This window comes from Varroa destructor, unplaced genomic scaffold (assembly GCF_002443255.2).
Source record: "Varroa destructor unplaced genomic scaffold, Vdes_3.0 BEIS01000004.1, whole genome shotgun sequence".
NCBI classification, from domain to species: domain Eukaryota; kingdom Metazoa; phylum Arthropoda; class Arachnida; order Mesostigmata; family Varroidae; genus Varroa; species Varroa destructor.
In genome coordinates, this window is record NW_019211457.1 from 40,422,733 (window position 1) to 40,442,152 (window position 19,420).

Sequence of the window (19,420 nt, forward strand, 5' to 3'; positions counted from 1 at the left end):
ACATTGCTCCGAATGAGGTTCGAAGGCCTGCTGCACCTCAGCTGTTCCGCAACGCCCTTGACTTGCAAAAAATAGAAGTCAGCCTTTTCATCCAACTCAACTAAAATGTAGCCTTGGATAAAAATCCTATGGGTTCTAGCTGCTTGTCAAAAATTGGGAACTTGGCCAAATTAGCCGCATCGTACGCGAGCACAGCCGCCTCACTCTTATCCTAAGAACCAACTAATGTATCGATAGTGGGTATGACTAAACGCACCGTTGTTGAGCGTTCGGTGCGCTCTATCACTCGCCTGGTGAGCCTCTTGAGGCTTACTGCACCGAATATGTTTTTATACATGGTAAGTTCCAAGGACCGAGCCTAGCCATAAACACGACCCACAAAAATTATATCGTCGCAGAGTTCCAACGCCTTTAAGGCTCAGTAAAGCGTGACGAATGGGTCGCACTATGGTCCATAGATAACGAATCGAACTGGATCGCAGAAGCGGAGGTAGCGCTAGATGTGAAACGTCAGCCTAACCTAACGTTGTGTACGGGACGGGCGGATTGCGTCTAGCCAGGAGCTAAAGTGTGCGTTCAAGCAGGAGATATTTCTGTTAATAAAATAATGTGTAAGCGAAACACTTCCACAAACCCTTAGCTCCCACTGGTGAGCGTGGTGATTACTGGCCGGCTACAGACCCTTTCTCACTAGGAGGAGTTACCGAACGCGCCATGTCTCTCTGTTTCTTTCAGTCTTGAAAAGAACTTTAATATGCGACGACGAGCGGAAAGAAGCGATCCACCCTTCTTTTCGAAGACCATAAGAGTTCCGTTGACGCATCCTGCTCTAAGAAGAACGCTAAGACTCATACACTAAACTCTGAATGCGTAACCTTCGACAGGGTCGGACAAAGTTTCCTTTACAGAACGTTATTCATGCGCTTTTAACAAAAAACACTATTTGCTGCGTGGGCGTAACATCTTAATACAACTACGTGTTGCTACAATTTTCTTTCTGGCCATATTACGGCGATCCCAATGTCGACAGGATCAAGGCGATCGTTTTCAAATTACAATCTTAGCTGTTGTAAGACATTTGCAGGCCTTCCATTGCGTCAGGCGTTTCAGAAGTTGCCCTTCCGGAAACCGCAACACTAATGAGCCTACCTGTCTTGCATATAGCAACAGTAGAAGACAAAGTTCTCTTATACTTTGTCAGTACTCAGTGTTGACTCTCTCGGAATATGGCTATGCCCTACCCTTGCCTGGACAATACGAGTAGACACTGAGGTTTCAACGTTGCTGGCAGTAAATGATTAGGCCTTGCATGTTAGGCTTCAGTGTGTTGTCTTATTAAAAATCAGTACCCGAACACTCGCCGCATTGGTTTTATGTTCTATCCATGTTGATATCAATCTAAGGGTGATGATGTACTGCCTTAGATAACTCATATTTTTAGGCATTTTTTTCGTGAAGGAGCACATTTTGTACTGCATTATTTAAAAACGGCCGCGCATTCCTCAAAGAGATTAACGGACGAATGATGTTCTCGTCTTTTCAATTTGTGTTTGTTGAAACGTTTGGTTGCAAGCAACATTGGTAAAATTATGCAACATTATTTTAAAAAACTTCGTCATTTAAATCTTTAATAAAATTTAAAACTATCATTTTACCGTGAGACCCCTTTGAAGACACTATATCATTGTCGGTACTAACTGCCCGAATTTATTACAAGCATTTTCCTTCTATCCACGTGTAAAAGCAAATTTAGAAGATTCATTGTCCATCAAAAAACACCTTTGAAATTGATTAAACGCTTTCGATATAAGCTTGTCGGTAATCAAATCAGCTAAAGATGAAATGGATGACATAGCAAATCAATTGGTTAGCGGTTGTTTTCAAAGATCTAGCCGTAACTTTCAATCAACTTATACCGCGTATTTATACTTTTCAGCCCAATCTGAGATCGGATGCCGAGATCAACGGGCTTTGTTTCTACTTAGAAGTAAATAGAGAATCAGCCAAAAAAACAATCAGCCCTTTGCTGGTAGAGATATTTTCTCAAGCCAAGGACCTGTTCGGTGTTTTCTGCTCTGTTCTTAGAATTGGGTGTCTTCTCAAATTTTCCATTTGGTCTAATAGCATAGGAGGCGTTCCTTTGGTGTCCATATAGATAAATGCAATATATCCTAATTATAATTTATAAACGAAGTCTAATCCTTGTATTACTTTAGCCGGTATTACTTTAAAGGGCCCACAATAAGTAACTAAAATGGTATAGCATGTAGGAGATATATTAGACGATGTGAATGGAATTTTTTTCTAACGAATCTGGAGAATGGTGAAGCTAGGTTATGTCGTATGACCGTCCTTCTTAGCGCGCGTCAGGGTCGAACGTTCTGGGCAGTTTTTTTTTTATTTGTGTAGGCTGCCTATCTTAATTCGATTGTGTAATTGGGTTCGAACTTACACATAAATATGCATACAAACGCCAGATGCTTATAATTCGGTCCGGTAGTCGAGCATCTGTTTTGCCTCTACGAAAGTCTTCAATTCTATGACACCTTACCAGGTGGACACAGAAAAGCTGCCGGTAAGGAAAAGCCAAAAAGTGCATTAAAAGTTTTTTTAGCTTCTGTTTAAAATTGTTCGAATCAAAAATTAGAAAAGCATAAGTAAATTTTGCAATAAACAATTTTTCAAGATTTTTTGAAATACATTGCCCACTTATCGTCAATCAAAAACAACTAAAACATCTAATTTCAAAAATAGTTTCATGTAATATGTACATATATATATATATATATATATATATATATATATATAGCTCGTAATTAGTACTGAAGGAAAAAATAGTACGCGTATAAACAGTGTGCATTCTATGACGTATCATACAGATGTATCTCAAGAGTGACCTTATTAGAGCTATTTCAATCATGCATATCATAAAAATTTACGATGATCCTCTTCGGTTATGTAGTAAATAGGCCTTCCGGCCAACGAGGGTTATCTGCACTGCAGTACTATAGCATTGTCTCCAAGATAAAGTTTACCATGTGTCGGTAGTCTAGTCTGCGTGTTAAAGGTTTGCATTCTGCGCTCGTAGCAGTCCCCGTAACGCGTCGGAGTGATAAAAAAAATCCCTCACGTATTAAACTGTGTAAAATCGTGGGCAACGCTGTTCTTTTGTTCACTGATCGTGTTTTTACGCTGTGATTCTCATAGATTTTAAATACGTGTCGATATCAGTAAACAGACCCAAATACCGACGCCACTTTTGGCGGAAATAATCATGAGCTCAGGTACGTTGCGGTAACGGCCACACTGCGGTCGCTGGCAATCTAGCAATGAGAAACTTATCCGCAATATGTTCGTCGGACCTGAAAATAATTAACAGTAGGACCAACTACGTTATTATTTATTAGAAGCTATTTTGCCATAATTTTGTATTCATGTGATCCGGCTTTCAATGTGTGTAATGCCTAAGCTCTCATGGATGTTATACCATAACCGATTACTGTCGATTTTGTTGGTGCAGAGGGATTTCATGATTTTTTTTTACAAAAAAAAATATTATGGATGCTTCAACCTATTACATCAGTGGTTGCCTGACTGATTAGTTTGTGGCTGTTTGTTTATATAATCACAACAAAAGACTTAATGATAAATCATTTCTATAGACTTTAAATTATAGAAATAGCCTATATTCTGCGTTGGAAATACAAGTTACAAAACCATGAAGCCAACACAGGAGAATTTTGTCTCTTCGTTACCGCCATTGATCCGTATTTTCCACTTCAATTGAGCGAAAAATGTTACCTCTAAAGGAAGCTCGACAAATAAATTTGTTCGTAGTAGAACTATTAATAATTAACTCAACAAATGGAAACTAAGTGGCTATATATAGGCATATAATAACGGTGATATTACCGTAGTCCGTATTGAAAACTCCGCTGGTCATTATACTATGGGGTGTACCAGCTTTATAAGACCGCCTAAAGTAGCATAACACCCAAATAAAACATATTTCCACGATAAACCATTCCCACAATCGGACGCTTAAGAATCGAACGAAATCATAGAATTTTCGATAATACCTCATCTATTATTTTTCCCTATTTCTATCAGCATAGCTGAGATTCAGTCTTCTTTTTTCAGAACTCAGTCAGATTAGCCGACACGGTTTCTCGTGACTCAGAATGTGACTCGAAACTCAGATCTGTTATTTGCTGAGAGAAGGAATATGGGACTACAAATAGAAAACGTGGACAGATATGCGTTTGGTGCATCGATTCGATAGAAATTGGTTGAAGTTAAAGTAGGTCTACATACTCAATGAGGACAAGTCAGGCATACATTTGAGTTAATCGCTGAATTACTATATATTTGATATAGATCGTTGCAATTTCGCAAGCGTAGGCTATTTGGGGAGATGCCAGGTAGTGAGCGTCACTTCACAGTTTGACTAAATTATCCGAACCGTTTTCTTAGGCAGATTATACCTAGGCACTGTCAGCAAAACGTTATTCTAACTCCGTGTGCGAAGCTCAACTATGGGCTCATCATATGGAATCATTGCTGACGCTCGACTGAAAATAGGACTAGTATTTGGATTGAAGTAGAAGTGGAAAATAGGGCGCATTATCCCCATGTATCGGGTTTGATTTGCCCGTCGGTTCATATCAAACTAACGTCAATGAATCAACTAAGGTTTCGGTTAACGTTACGTAACCATTTAAGGATCGAAAACCGACCGCATTTTCAATCGGGTTACATTGCGTTCATATTCGTGAGACACTATTGTTGCATAACTATTCCAAGGCAATGTTTGCTTTTGTAGTTTCGCGCCACGCGTGCCTTGGCATGCGCTCCGCGCCTAAGATATGGTAGCAGAAGTTATGTCTGGGATGTCGCAAGTGTCTCTGCCCTAGGTTATAGAAGAAAATGGGTAATTCTTCAGTAGCAGAGCTTCAAACAACGCTGCAGAATGCTGGCTTATTTATGCTTTGTTATCGGAAAATAGTATTACTTCAAGCAGCTGTTAATGAACATCAGATTCCAGCATATATTGAAATAAAAAGCAAAGGGTAGTATACCCTGTAGTTCAAAACAAGCAAGGATAGCCACTCAGAATATTAGGCCATTCGTTATGATCGGATCAGTATCAATTTAAACCATGAGATCTGAGACCGGGCAGGTGGGATTTGTGCGTATCCAATGCTCTAACTGTATTAATGAACCTATATTTGGTTTGTAGGAAAATCCGTTTGTCTTTCATTAGTGACTGGCATAGCCAGTTGGATAGTGCTGGAGGCTGCAAACATATGGCGATATTTTCTCCATCCTCTGTTTCTTTGTTATGTACTGGTAATGGAGTCCCTAATTCAGTTAAACATATACTTCTTTGTTCACCCCGACGCCGATTTCGATGCCGCTTCACAGAAATCAGTGCTGACGGCGGCACGCTGCCATTTCCAGTAGACATCGGTCGCCTCTCTGGAGGACTTGGTCGATACCAGATAATGCTGGTTGCAATGATATTCCTTCGCAGCTTTCCCAGTTCGTGGACCCTGACGGGACTGGAGTTCATCGCAGGTGACGTCGATCACTGGTGCGCACCCCCCAACGACAGCTGGGCCCCAGAGGTATGAAGTAATGGTAAAAGAAATGTCAAAGAAGATTGCCGAAAACAAAATTTCTGTCGCCCATGATCAAAGACAAGTTGATGCAATATCTCCGAGTAAGTTGTATTTAATGTAAATATTATCAGTAGATAAGCTTTTACATACATTACAGTGATCCGATACGCAGTAAGTTTAAGTCAGTCAAGCTCCTTATTTACATTATTAGGTGATACCAATCAATTTAGTGCGAGCATTTTATTACACGTAATTGAACGTGTTACGTCGACACAATAGATTGTTCAAGTTCTATTCAGTCGTGGTACAATTCACGTTCTGATAGTAGCGCTTTCGTTGCTGCGGAATTTTCTTGCCACGTAACGCTGTTCGTATATAGAGCACTTTTGAAGTACAAAGATGAAGTACGAATGTTTTCATTACGATGATCATTTCTATTTTGCATTGCAAAGACGACGGCCATGCTCTGACTTCAAGTTCCGATACGCATATAGAGGCTGCGTTCAATGTGCGAAGTATATCGTGCCATAGCGTGGGCTACCGGTGGCAACCGTCTCCGAATTGTATTCACTCTGACCTTTATCTGTTACTCAGTCAACTCGACGCGGTACCTCAGCTACATGTTTATATTTCCCAATCAACGAAATGACAATGGTCGTTACTATTTCGAAAAGCCCTGCATAGGAATATTCATTGATCCACGAAGACAAGCGATCCAACTTACGCTAACTGCTTACTCGTCTGGTCCAAGTCGTTGTGAAAATAATATGAATATGTACGTTTTTGTTTGGGTAGATTTATAGGCCAAAATTATTTCCTTCATTTTGGTCATTTATTACTTTATGGCTGTGAGCTTAGACGCCGTTAGTTTGACTGTGTTTCGTCAAATCGACGGTCACGCATAGTGATAGAGATTTTCTATATAATTAATTGGATGAGTACCTCCACGTCTAAGCTTATGCCGCTTGGACTCATTTCATCGTTTAGAAATGGAAGCATGAAGGAATTCCTGAAGGAGACCACTGCCATCGCTTTGTATTAAATCGAAACGGTTCTATAAATCAGTCTATTATCGAGCCCTGCGAACACTGGAGTTTCAACACGACGTTACTATCAAGCTCAGTAGCGGAGGTTTGTGTGTTTTTCAAATTGATTCTATTTATTTATTGCACATATCTTACTGTTATAGTGTTTCGTTTAGTGATGAGCTTAATTTAACGATAAATTTCGTAGCGTCCCTTTTAGGCAAAGTATGGGGCTTTTAAGGGGCGAATATCCCTTAATTAGAACCTTTGAGTTTTTTTGTCAAACTGTCACAGGCCCATTTCCTTTATTAAATAACCTCATAATACTCAATACGGAAAAATTAACACAATGTAATATGGCATATACTTAACTTCATAGTGATAAATAGCTATCACCGGGTTAGCGTTCATTCATTATTAATAATTTTGGCCTTCTTTTCCGTTTCCTATTCGTTAGTTTAATCTTGTCTGTGAACGCTCCTGGCAGAAGTCCGCCATTCAGAGCGTCGTGTTCGTGGCGCAGATATTTGGTGCCCTTCTCATTGGAAAACTCTCTGATCGGTAAGTTTTACAACTTAGAAGAGCATCACTGTTGTACGCCGGCGTTGAAAAGTTACTCATAATGAAAAGCGAACAAGCGGCACTGACCAATTACGTCACTCTATGACCAACCTCATCATGGACATTAGCCAATAAATAATATGGTACAGTGTATTCGACAATCGACCATGCACTAAGTTAATGTTTCCGAACGTTCTATCGTTCGGCGAGGCGTAGTAAGTAAAATCTGTAAAAATTAAGTTATTTCCCCGTTTCAGAATTGGCCGACTTCCTTCGTATACGTGGTCTACGGCGTTGTTTGTATTATTCGGGTTCATTGCGTCGTTCGCGCCTTCCGTAGCATTTTTTAACGTGCTACGATTTATTCAGTGCGTCTGCATCGCTGGACTAAATACAAGCATCTCCACATTCTGTGTGTATCTTAATGACCGCATGTTAACATACCACCATTGAAATCTTTGATACTTCAGACGGTTAGAGTATAATTTTCCGAACTTAACAATCCAGTCAAATAATTAACTTAGATTAGTATACGAGCTACCCGAGGCAAGGTGTATCGAGATAGGCTTTCGTGCAGAAGCCTATTGTGGCGCGTTTTCATAGACCGTATGATTATACCATAGATGGGTTACGAACAAATCATTGAAGAGCATCTATATTAACAAATGAATAATTTATCCGCTGGTAAGTAGTATTGATACGTGTTTTTGATTGATGGCACAAATTGACGTAACTTGTACTACCATTGTACTTGCATATTCGTGTATATGTTACTCGCCCATAGACACTGAAGTGAGCCTTGCCGAACATCGGAGCTTGCTGAATGTCGGGTTTGCGTTGGGGTTCCAGATACCAATGTTGTTCTCTCCATCTCTGGCAGGATTCCTTCACAGCTGGAGAGGCGTTCAGATGGCTATGGGACTTAGCGCCGTGCCTTTGCTGCCTTTTTTCTGGTAGACCTACTTTGTATTCGGATATATTCAATACAGAACAATTTATTGTCTCGAAGAGCAAACTTGATTTGCAACGGAAAGCCTATTATAGAAGCTTCCGACATTCGCCAGTTCGCAAAGATTAACTTCTCTATAATTGCATTTTCGGCAATCTACTAGTTCTGTACTAGGGCAGCTACTTATCATAAATTTAGTCATTAATCTTTCAGCCTAATGCGATGCTCGTCGCATAACGATCGTTAGTAAATTGTAGAAGGGGGTATGGACACATCCTTGGCAACTTTGTCACTATAGATGAATGAATTTTTGGAAATTTCGTATGAATTTTATGCTTACTCTGTATTTTTGTTCATTGATTCAGCATCCTCCAAGAATCGCCTCGATGGCTTTTGACGAAAGGTCAACCTGCCAGATCTCGTCGTGCACTCGAAAATATCTTACGTTTCAATAAACAGGACGTGTCTGTCCTTGACAATCTGCCATTGTCAACGGGAAAAATATTGCCCAAACAGGTCGGCGTAAGCCTTGCTGACATGCTGAAGACTTCAGCCTACCGCAACACCGTTCTAGCATTATTCTCATTATGGTAAGGTGTTATGTGAATTTGGAATTGACTTTTCGGTGGTCGAGCGAGAAAATTACATTTTAGCTTGCGGATCATTCAGCGATTAACCTGGGTAATGAACCTGGTTCTGACTAACACATCACAATCATTATGTCTTTTGTGGCGCCGAGGTTTTTGGACCAAGCGGCGTTTTTTTCAGCTATCTACCTCTCGACACGAATCCCAGGCGATCGGCCGCGCAATTTCGCCTGTACAGCAGCTGCAGGGGTCGCTGGTGGTGCAGGTGCTATCGTGCTTCTGAGATTTGTTTCACGAAAGTCCTCCGTCGGGGGTTTCCTCATTATCTCGTCATGTGCTTTTATCGCGCTTGCTGTGTTGCCACAAGGTCAGCGTACCGTTAGTATTTTGATATGGTTTTCCTAATCTTTACACATTAAATCGAAGACATTTACTAACTTCTTCATAGCCGTCGCGTCAGGTTAAAAAATGTTCATCTGTGTAAGCACCCCGAGGCATGCCAGAGAAATGGCTAAAATTAATAATCTATGTTTATGTTACGACCATCGAATTACGAAGATAGAACTTAGATAACCCGTGCTAGCGAGACTGGACAGAATGATTTATTTAAAAGCCTACACATTTAGCCTTTTTCCGCCTACATATAACCCGACATCGCAAGTGACATGATATTGATTTCATGCAACAAATCGTAAATTAAGCAATGGCTGATGGATGTACTTCAAAAATATCAGAGACAACTATTTTTTTATACTTCTGACCCATAATTGTTTAAAAAAAAACAACGTTTGTCGTGGGGTGTTTATTATAGCATCTAGTCGACGCTTGGACCATTTTAATAGATAAAAACCACTGAAAAAATTCATGAATAACTCAACTAAGGGCAAACTATGGCTATTTTTACTTTCAATATGTAGATTCAGCGGAATGGTTACATCTAATAGCCGCAATGTTGCTTCGGTTTTCAATTGTGACGTCTACTGGGATCATCTGGACGTATACGCTTGAGGTAAACGCATATAATCGCCTTGTAAATATCATCCCTATTCGTGTATGTGTCCCTAGCAGACACCGCTATTCAGCTACGCATTACACTGTCTTATTGATCGTACATATCTCTTCAATAAGGATCATTCAAATGGTCGACATATTTCCATTGATGACTCCTGGACAATTTTGCTACCTTCATTCTTGACAAAATATCCTGCTTTTTTTCGTTGACGTTAACATAACTATTAAAGTTTCGTTTCTTTTTGAAGATTTTTCCCACGATCGTGCGCAATTTTGGCTTCAGCTGCTGCTTCTGCTTCGGACGGATTGGAGGAACAATTGCGCCCTTCATGAGAGACCTCGTATGACAATAACTATTATTTTAGTATTATACAGTCAACATTCTGATTATTCCATTGTTAGCATAACATGAAACAGTACAGCGTCGAATTATTTCTAGCCGTGTTGATGTTCTGGTTCGTACTATATTTCTGTTGATTGCGTTTGTATAGGGCGAGTGGTATCATTGTGCACCTTATTTCGTCTTAGCAGCGGCCTGTATCGGAGCAGGCCTTTCGCTGCCTTTCCTACCAGAGACACTTAATGCTCCCTTGCCGGACAACCTAGCTGATATTCGAACCCTAAACAAGGACAACGTGGTGCCAAGTAATCATAATGCCATGGAGACGTCACATACTGCTATTCCCCTGGTGAAATCATGATGACCGTTTCGCTGTGTACAAGTTTCGTATTCCCAGATCACTCAGCATAATGCCACCACGTTATCTATGTTGATGTACGAACATTTCTGTAATTCATTAAGCATAAAATGATTTTTCTTTGCTTTCTTGTTTCGATGGCGTAACGCTATCAGTGAACTGTCCGATGGAAAGCTTTGATGTAAAAGAGAACGTAATCAAATCGCTAAATATACATTTAAGCTGACTGATAACCTAAGAACGCCTGAGCAGTCCCTTAATTTTTCTAGCAACCGTTTAAAACAGAAATTTTTTTAAGGAAGGATTAAAAAATATTTTCGTTTTGTCTTTTCGACGAGTGCTAGATAAGCTACACCAGGTCAACGAAAAACGCCTATTTGAGCTCTAAATAATCCAACGATTAGACAACGGTTAACTGTTTTAATATCAGTATGGTGTCAACGCGGTTTGAGAGCGCAATTTAGCGCTAATTTTATGTTTGAGGTAGTATATTGTCTTTAATGATCGACTTATAAGCCTTTTCTTTAATGAATCCTGAGGTTCTATCTACTCAACATACTACACATCAACCTTGCACTACCTAGGGAACGATAGCGGTGCATTGATTAGACTCATTTGATACTATCACAGTATGTACAAGGGTTGAAGTCGTTTATTAGCTCAAACCTGCCTTGCCCTTGGGCTTCTTCGGAAAGCGTTGGGGCTCCATCCATTGCTTGCTGCCATGCAAATGAACATCCTGATAAATCGAATGATCGCAGAAGAGAACTAGGCCGTAGAGATTAGTTCGCTTTTATAAGTGCAATACTTCAGAATGTAAAAAAGTTATGCAAACATTGCACAGATAAGCACTGAATCAAGATGTGCAGAAGTAAAAATCGGAACGAATTTCTTGTTTTTCAAAGAAAAGATGCGGTATTATTCTTTGCGGATGCAGAAATCGTCCGGCGCTTATCCATTACTTAAGTAAACTCACCGGCTCAGTTTCCGTACAAAGTAATGGTCTGCGCTATAGTATTACTACAAAAGGGTCCACAACTGACATTTGGGATTATTGCAATTTTATGCCGATAATAGCATAGTACATATACATCAATTCGGTTGGTGTCCTTTCCAGAGCATGAGTAAGGTTTCTAATTTGAATGTCACATAGTTGGCCTTTAAGGTTCCTGCCAGAAGCGGTACCTAGAAATGAGAATTACAATTACCTTAAAATACAGCGGCAGTCTTAAGCTTGACAAATGTACATCGGATTGTGCCATAACGCACAATATATTATATACTAAATAGGCTCATTTAGTTTCAACATGGATCAATGAAAAGATAATTAATCAACGACGAGCATCGGTTGTTCAGATCATGACTGCTTTACCACCCTTATGATCATGGGAGAAACTTAATGCTTAACGATCTGGTCCAGCAGCTATCTGAAAAATCCATATAACCATCGATGAAAAAAAAACAAATCACCGAGATTTTATACAAACTAGAATTACATTCCTCTGTGTCAGTTGTATTACCCACAGCTCCGACTATCTCCTCTATTTCGTCAACGGTATTTGGCCTCGGCCTTGTGCGAACTGAGCTCGCCATTAACACCAATGAGGGAAGCAATTATGAAACGCACGAATCGAACGCAGGATGGAGCATTTTTTCTATTATTAACTTCAATAGATACTAGGCATCACTTTGATAATCGATAAGAAAACGATTTTTACGCTCTTGCTATATTGATAAATTTCTGTGTTATTATTTGTCGGGGTGCACGGACATGGAACCCTCTAACATTGGTAAATCTATTTAAGCCGACGAACACCACGGCTTCGAACTTTGCCTTCTACCGCAGAAGACCCCAAGCAGAAGATTGGTGCCAAGGCCCAATATTCTGATTGGATAAATGTAAATCTTCATGGACGGCACGCTGTCGTCGAATTTCATTCGAATTACTTTCCAAAATTATCAAAAATGTTACCGACGAAAATTTTTTTCGCAGCTAGTCTTTCTGTTCAACCTAACCAATCAACTTTCGATCAACTTAGCCAAAATAACGACCTAGCTAATTACATATGTACATACACATGTCACTAATAAATGTCATCGACGACAAGAAACGTTTCTAGCTGAAGAATAGATCTTCTTTAGGTGTATGAGTCAATACTTCCGCTGCCTTTAATGCACTGACGAGGTTTAAGGACATGTCCCCTGTGAAGATTCAGTTGTACGGAACTACGTACAGCGGATCTGATTACACGTTGCTCAATACAATTTCACTATGGGCGCTTCCTAAACGGCAGATATCTGGAGTGCATTAGTCCATTGTATTCTCGTTGCTGCAATTCCGATATGTTGCTGCTCGATATGTTGCAATTCCGAGAGAGGCAGCGGGTGACTGCGTCAGATTTGCCATCTCAGGACCGCTAACAACAATTAAGTACATATTAAATAAGCGGTCGGTCCTTATAAGGACGTTAAGTAACAAGGCGTACAGTGTCTGAGTCTCAGCGTGACTTAACAATTTGAATATTGCAAATATCCAAAACAAAAGGCTTCTCAGGGTTCCCAATCGTTACGAGCATCGATTATTTAAGCACAGAATGAAGATAAGATATACCCCATTTATGTATTTCTACGTTTTAAAAAATTGTTAGCCTTCACGAAAGTTTTGCCAGAAAAGGTCAACGCAGTTGCTGTTCAATGCACTGAAACTGAAATATCTGTCCTGCGTTACCTTATCTGCTCAAATAAAGTTATTTAGTTGATCGCTGTTCACAAGCCAACTTTGTTAACTTTAAACCCGCAACTTAATTTTCGAACTTGTTAGCATATCAAAATAGATCGCTTCTGTCGATAGAAACAGTGTATGGGGTACGTGTTTGCATATTTACGGGTAGAAGCTACTATATATGCCAGGAAACGAAATGGCTTAATTAGGCCCAATGAACATACCCTTAGTTCGTATTCGAAGTGGGACTTAGCTCGCTGCCCTGCGCCACGTACATGTATGTTTAATACGTAACATTTGCGCAATCTAATTCGCTTCTGATGTAAATGTATCATCAATCTTCTATCTGTATTTTCCTACAGCCTAGACTTTTAAAACAAACGATATAATTTTGGTATGTATAATTTAATACTGTGACGTGTCCAGAGAGTACCTAAAGGATACAGTAGCTAATGCGTGAATCGAGCTGCGCAAATTATGTACGCATGAACGTGGGAGGCAAAGGCCTAACAGGATCAAGGTGCAGATTTAAAATGCATACGATCAACCAATGTGAATTTGATCTAATACGTCACCCGTACCATTTTAGCATCACACCGTGGTTAATAAAACAGGATTTGGGGTACGCGATGGCTGCGCCCCCTAAGTGATGGGGCACAAATTTAACTTCATGTCAAACAAAATAAGTACACTTATTTGCGCATCATACAAAAGCATGTAGTATAATGGTAGACATGCGACAGAGCGCCTTAAACGGACACCGCGAACAAAGATGTTACCAATCAACAAAGTGGACCAGCACTGTTCTGGAAAATGCCGTTAGAAAATTTATAACACTAACCCGTTCGACAAAACCCATTGTTATTTCGACCAGTTCACTGCAAACAACGGCAACGATGATAGGACATGGTTTTTTCCTCAGGATCTTCTACGGCTGCTGGCCGCTTTCCACATTCATGTTCCGGCGGGGCACAGACTCACATGCTGAATCTTTTCAGCTACACAGTCAGAACTACGCGGTTAGCATTCACGTAGCGACACGACGATCCGAGACACGAGAGAGACTACGAGTACAGAGTGAAGCTTATAGGCAAGTTTACCAGTAAATAATTTCGGCAAAAATAGTAATTCACTTGATCACAACAAGTGTATCCGAAGTACAGACCATACCCGAGACGTCGGACTGAAATATGCAAAAGACAGATCACTACCGAGGTTACCAGAGAAGACCTTGGGCCTGTGTAATCGATAATGTATTTACTGACGAGTGTTCCCTGCAGGACATATCACAACTAAGTCAACATGAGGACCGAAGACGTATTCGAATATTTACAGATACTTCATGTAGCGCGCTTTTCAAACATACGTTTCGTTCTTGCAATAGTTGCTCAATGTGAGTGCATAGATTTTCGATGATTTTCAACATACAAGGAAATATACGAACGAACCAAAGCTCTTCTGTCCCTGCACATAAATTCAAGTTACGGAACATGACGTTTTGTTAGTTCGTCCTTAGCGTCCTTTTTTATGTAGCATATACAGCCAACACAAAGCATAAACATTAAGAAGCTTTTAGGCCCGACATGGCACTTCCGCTTCTCTAAAAATTCAATTCTTTGCGCCCAGATTTTATTTCGCATTTATAGATAGCTACTGCGACGACGTTGCGGCGGAAATTTCTCATGATTGCACTTGCTATCATCACAGCTTCAGTGTATGGAATGAACTAACAATTAGAGAGTACGTCGTCAAAACAAGGAATTGCAAGAAACCTTGTCGCATAATTGTGGATTCCGTAGGAAATATATGCGACCTAAGGAACATTTGCCCGAGCGTCTATTGGATCAGCGCAGCTAGCTTCCACCCGAACCGTCTTGCGAGCAGTACCTAAGTCCGAGGCGAAAATCCCTGCCAAACGAACCATAGAGGAGAATTTAACTTAAGTGTTGTGCATAGACAAGAAATAAATTAACACTTAGGGGAAAAAAAACCTGAATTTGGAGCATACTTTTTGGCTGACGTTTTCAACATATGTCGCACCTTTCCTTAGGCCTAAAGATCATATATGAGTCTATTTAACATAGCAGCACGAATAGTATTGCGATCCTTCCAGACAGATACCTGCTGCTTGTGATCGCAACGAAGAATTTACTTTTTGTTGCAATGAAAGGACTGTCATTGACCTTCAATTTTTCGCGACGTCCTTGGCTGACTGGAAGAGACTCCGGCGATAGTTCTGGCCAATATCACTATTTAGAGTTCTCTTCCAGATATGCATGCAAAATGGAACCTTCCCCGCGCGCCTTGCATCCTTCTCATTTGAATAATACGTATTCTATTTTGGTACATAAAGTGCGTACAATGCGATAGTCTATATGAGTGAATAGGATGATGTAGACAACACTTGTCTGCCCTGCGTAACGCATACTCCTATATGATAAATGATTTGGTTTCACGTACCCCCGGCCCCAGCAAGAAACCATTAAAAGAAAACTTTAATCGAACAGTTCACGTGGTGGCCCACGGGGAGTTTATGACAGCTAACCAATTCAAATTGCAAAGGATGGCAGCGTTGGCCAAAAATAACTGCATATATTGATTGACGTATGATCTATTCGAGCTTGTCAGAATTGATTTTGGAATTTGTCCGGGTGTTTGAAAGGACCAGTGTGTCCGCGGCTTTTCAATTGCACAAGCGACTGGATACAGAATGATCTGTGTAGCTGGGTAAAAGCTGGCCTATACCTCTTTGCTGCAGATAAACTAATACTATTCTATATACTTTGTTACGCTCTAGATATAGACACCATAAAAAGTTGAAACGGAAAGCTTACACAATGAACAACAAGTGCAGAATCGTATGTAGGGATACGAAGCTCGTACGGCCTACCTGGGTTACAATATTAGTTATCTTAATACTCGAGTTTTTGTTTCTAGAATTTAAAAAAACCACTGATGTTTACCTTCTGAGCCACTCAAAATGTACACCGCTAGGAAAACAATGAGGTCCCTCAATGTGGACAGTCGAAAAGATCGAAGGATATGAATAAAATTTGCTCTAATTTTTGGTTTTCGTTAAAGTATTGCAAAATTTTAATCGCGTTATGATATAAGCTCGACTATGCATTGGATATACTGTGGTAAATAATTTAATAAAAGAACAAAAAAGGTTTACAACATAGGCAATTTATCTGTGCATTATCCAGCGAAAAAAAAAAAAAAAAAAGTAGTTTTGCCGCTATCAATAACTACTCAACACCACATTTTTACACACCTTATTTTTTTTGTCTGCCTTTAATTTTTAAATCTTTTTAATGAACAAGATGATATCCGTATCAGCTTCAAAGACCCTTACATTACGGCCATCTAAATCAATTTTCTTAAGTAAACTTGCGTAAAGATATTTTTTTTTTAAATCGCTAGGCTGTACTGTGACAAAAGCCTGCATATATGATGCCAGGGACTAGGAGAACACATTTCTTGGTGTTGTTTGGGATCTCATAAGGCAACGCGCAACGACCTATTTCCTTCGGGAGACCTGTGCAGATTCGGAAGACGTATCGTATTGTTTTGTGAAGTAAAGGAATTTGAATTGGCGAGGTGCAGTCTACAAATACTCCACCTACGGATCGGCAATTTGTAGCTCGTCTTTCGCATGATGTGATTAAAAAGTCAACCCAACAATCGATAGCTCTTCTGAATCCATCTTTAGCCCTGTGTTTTTTTACGATTCTTCCGCCCGCCATTCACCGTCTGATGCACTGAGTCGCTGGCGTATGAGAAGAATTCTGTGTGTGACGATTCTTTAGCCGGTTGGTAGAGATTGGAAGATAACACAAGATACATGTTGGAATCAAATGCGTTAATATGCTGAGTACGCTGTAATAACTTTAAACTTTTCTAACCTTTATTTTAAATTATTCGTAAACGCTGATCTGAACACAAGGAACTACTGATAGATCGTCCTGATCCAATGAAGTATATATATTGTTGAGTCAAACGCTTGAATGCGTTGGAGAATACTTGTTAACTTCGAGATAGCCGTATTTCGGAATGGGAGTTATATGATACAGACAGTTTTTAGCCACTTATAGTAATAGGCTAAGTATAGATTTTTCTATATGATAAACTATCGCAACAACAAATGCAAACTCATAGATATCTAAACGTTGTTCATTTTAACTATAATATATATATATATATAATAACGATAATAATCATAAGTAATCAGGCGCATCAGGTATTGGCGCATCTCTCAGTTCGCTTAATAAGTCTCGAAGGATAATTAACATGTCGGGGTTTGTGTGCCACGATGTAATTTCTTAGAAGTCACTATTATAAGGCTAAACTATGGCCGTCTGTATGCTTTGCCAACGGGATCTTTTCGAGAGCTGCTTACCGTTCTTCACCGGCGTGTCCTAGACAAGATGCTAATTGACCTAGTCCAAATAATTGTCTATGCGCAACAAACGATGCAAACAATACCTGAAAGCATAAACTACTTGCCCGCAGCAATCGAAGGAAATGATAAACTTGGTTGAGAGGCCCACTGAAAAAATATAGCCCTAATATAGGACTCACTGACCAACCCCGTTATGGTTTTTTTGCTCATTTATTTTTACCTCGCCGTTGTATCTTACTTTGACATCCAATTTCGTCGTATCTCATTAATGAGACCACAACAACTACAGGAACAAATGCACTTATGATTTCTCTGCACTTTTATTTCTCACTACCTCTCCATGTTAACTTGTCCATCATAAAGGTAGCACTGCCCTCAAACACCTTCAGGCCCGCGTCGAATTTCGCCAAAAGATAGTAATTTCATCTTAAGTACCTGCACGAAGTTCTAGATTCCAATCGGCGCATGTTGACAACAATGGTCGACCTGGTAACGCGCGCTTCGAGGCTCATCAGCGTCATATCCAGAACTCCAGAGGCCGATCAGCCAATTAAATCAATAGTCAAAGGTAATTAATTTCAGAATCGTACATTTCATTATCGAACGAAAGTTTTTATTATTTGTTTTATAGCATTTAATCCAGCAAGACAATACAACCGCCGGAGCGTTTTTTTCTTGCATTATTCTATTGTTGTATCTAAAGCGAATCATAGAGCAGTCACGGCCGTTGTCGCAGTCTTCGTTCGCAATACCTAGCTAAAGTCATCCGCCCAATCCACGATGATCAGAAGATATCAGACCACAACGAACATCATCTTCGTAAAGAGTAATCGATCGTGTTTTCAGCTCTTTAATTGGTACGTTCATTTAAGACAATGGCTATGGTGGCTAGAAATACACTTTTTCGGCTATTTGGTGCGTTTTCTATCCGTATTAAGTATGCAATTATCCTTCGAATTTGTTTGCCTTGTGGGTATACGATACGTTGTGAAGTATCACATGGACATACATCGCCAAACTTCAGGACGAGGTCGAGGCACCATTTTTTAAGTGCTGAGATCACTTTCCATGCGACAGATTTACTGGGCGAAACCAAATACAATCGATGAACTTCAGCTGATTCGTCTTATTTTCTAAATGTTGCATAAGATCATATACTTTTCACTATAATAGAATTATCGAAAAGGGGTTGGAATGAGTAGGTCGGATTTTTTTTCACTCGCAGATGGTGCGCACTGCGAGCCGTAGGAAGTCATGGTTATCGATGTCGATCACTGCCATTTCTACAGCTAAATCGTATTCTACTCTATACGAGAATCGGTTTGTAAAGTTTGAACAACAAAAGGCGTCTGATCAGTGACAATTTACAATGGCATAACCCAGTTCGTACTACACGACGACATGGCCCACAGGCCACTTTTTAACCGAAGCGTTCAAACTCGGGTTTACTATAGGAGCACGACGAACGTTTATTACCGTCAGGTCAGTAGCTGGACTAGCTTTCGTTAGCGTGTCGATGTCTCGCCTCTATATTACACCCGACGACTTTTGCGTGGCACAATGAAAATAACGCTTGAATTCGAAGGCTAAATATTGTCCTATATGTGACAACTATATATCATCCACGTCTGGAATTTACTCGCTGTATACTGACGATCTCTGTCGTGTCCTTTCTTTCGCCGTAGGCGTTTCGAAACAAGTGTTTGGTGTACGGTTAATCCTTTGCGCTAGCTACAATCAGTTTCGAACATATTCCGCCGTACGTCAACGTCAATCTGGTCACCTTACCCTAGCAAAATTAGCAAAAAAAAGCCGGAATTAGTCGTCCGCTGGTATTCATATAT

At 40.0% G+C, this 19,420-nt stretch overlaps 1 protein-coding gene and 1 long non-coding RNA gene across 3 annotated transcripts in view; both read left to right on the forward strand.

Moving 5' to 3' along the window:
• Positions 1-3,027: 3,027 nt before the first annotated feature.
• Positions 3,028-10,693, forward strand: LOC111250134 (organic cation transporter protein-like). Of its 2 annotated transcripts, XM_022804893.2 has the most exons (11): positions 3,028-3,284; positions 5,425-5,627; positions 6,609-6,752; positions 7,104-7,207; positions 7,465-7,619; positions 7,992-8,160; positions 8,522-8,746; positions 8,896-9,110; positions 9,661-9,752; positions 10,003-10,095; positions 10,246-10,693. In XM_022804893.2, exons 1-11 carry the CDS (start codon positions 3,275-3,277, stop codon positions 10,453-10,455), a joined length of 1,620 nt encoding a protein of 539 aa, XP_022660628.1. In that variant the 5' UTR covers positions 3,028-3,274; the 3' UTR covers positions 10,456-10,693. The 2 variants fall into 2 exon arrangements, with proteins under 2 accessions (XP_022660628.1, XP_022660629.1); XM_022804894.2 differs by lacking the exon at positions 3,028-3,284 and having other exon boundaries at positions 5,582-5,722.
• A 6,729-nt stretch (positions 10,694-17,422) lies between these two features.
• Positions 17,423-19,420, forward strand: part of LOC147756198 (uncharacterized) — a 5,093-nt gene continuing 3,095 nt past the window's right edge. Inside the window, exons 1-2 of the long non-coding RNA XR_015326342.1 lie at positions 17,423-18,144; positions 18,280-18,433. This is a non-coding gene — a long non-coding RNA (uncharacterized LOC147756198). The remainder of the gene's footprint in view (positions 18,145-18,279; positions 18,434-19,420) is intronic.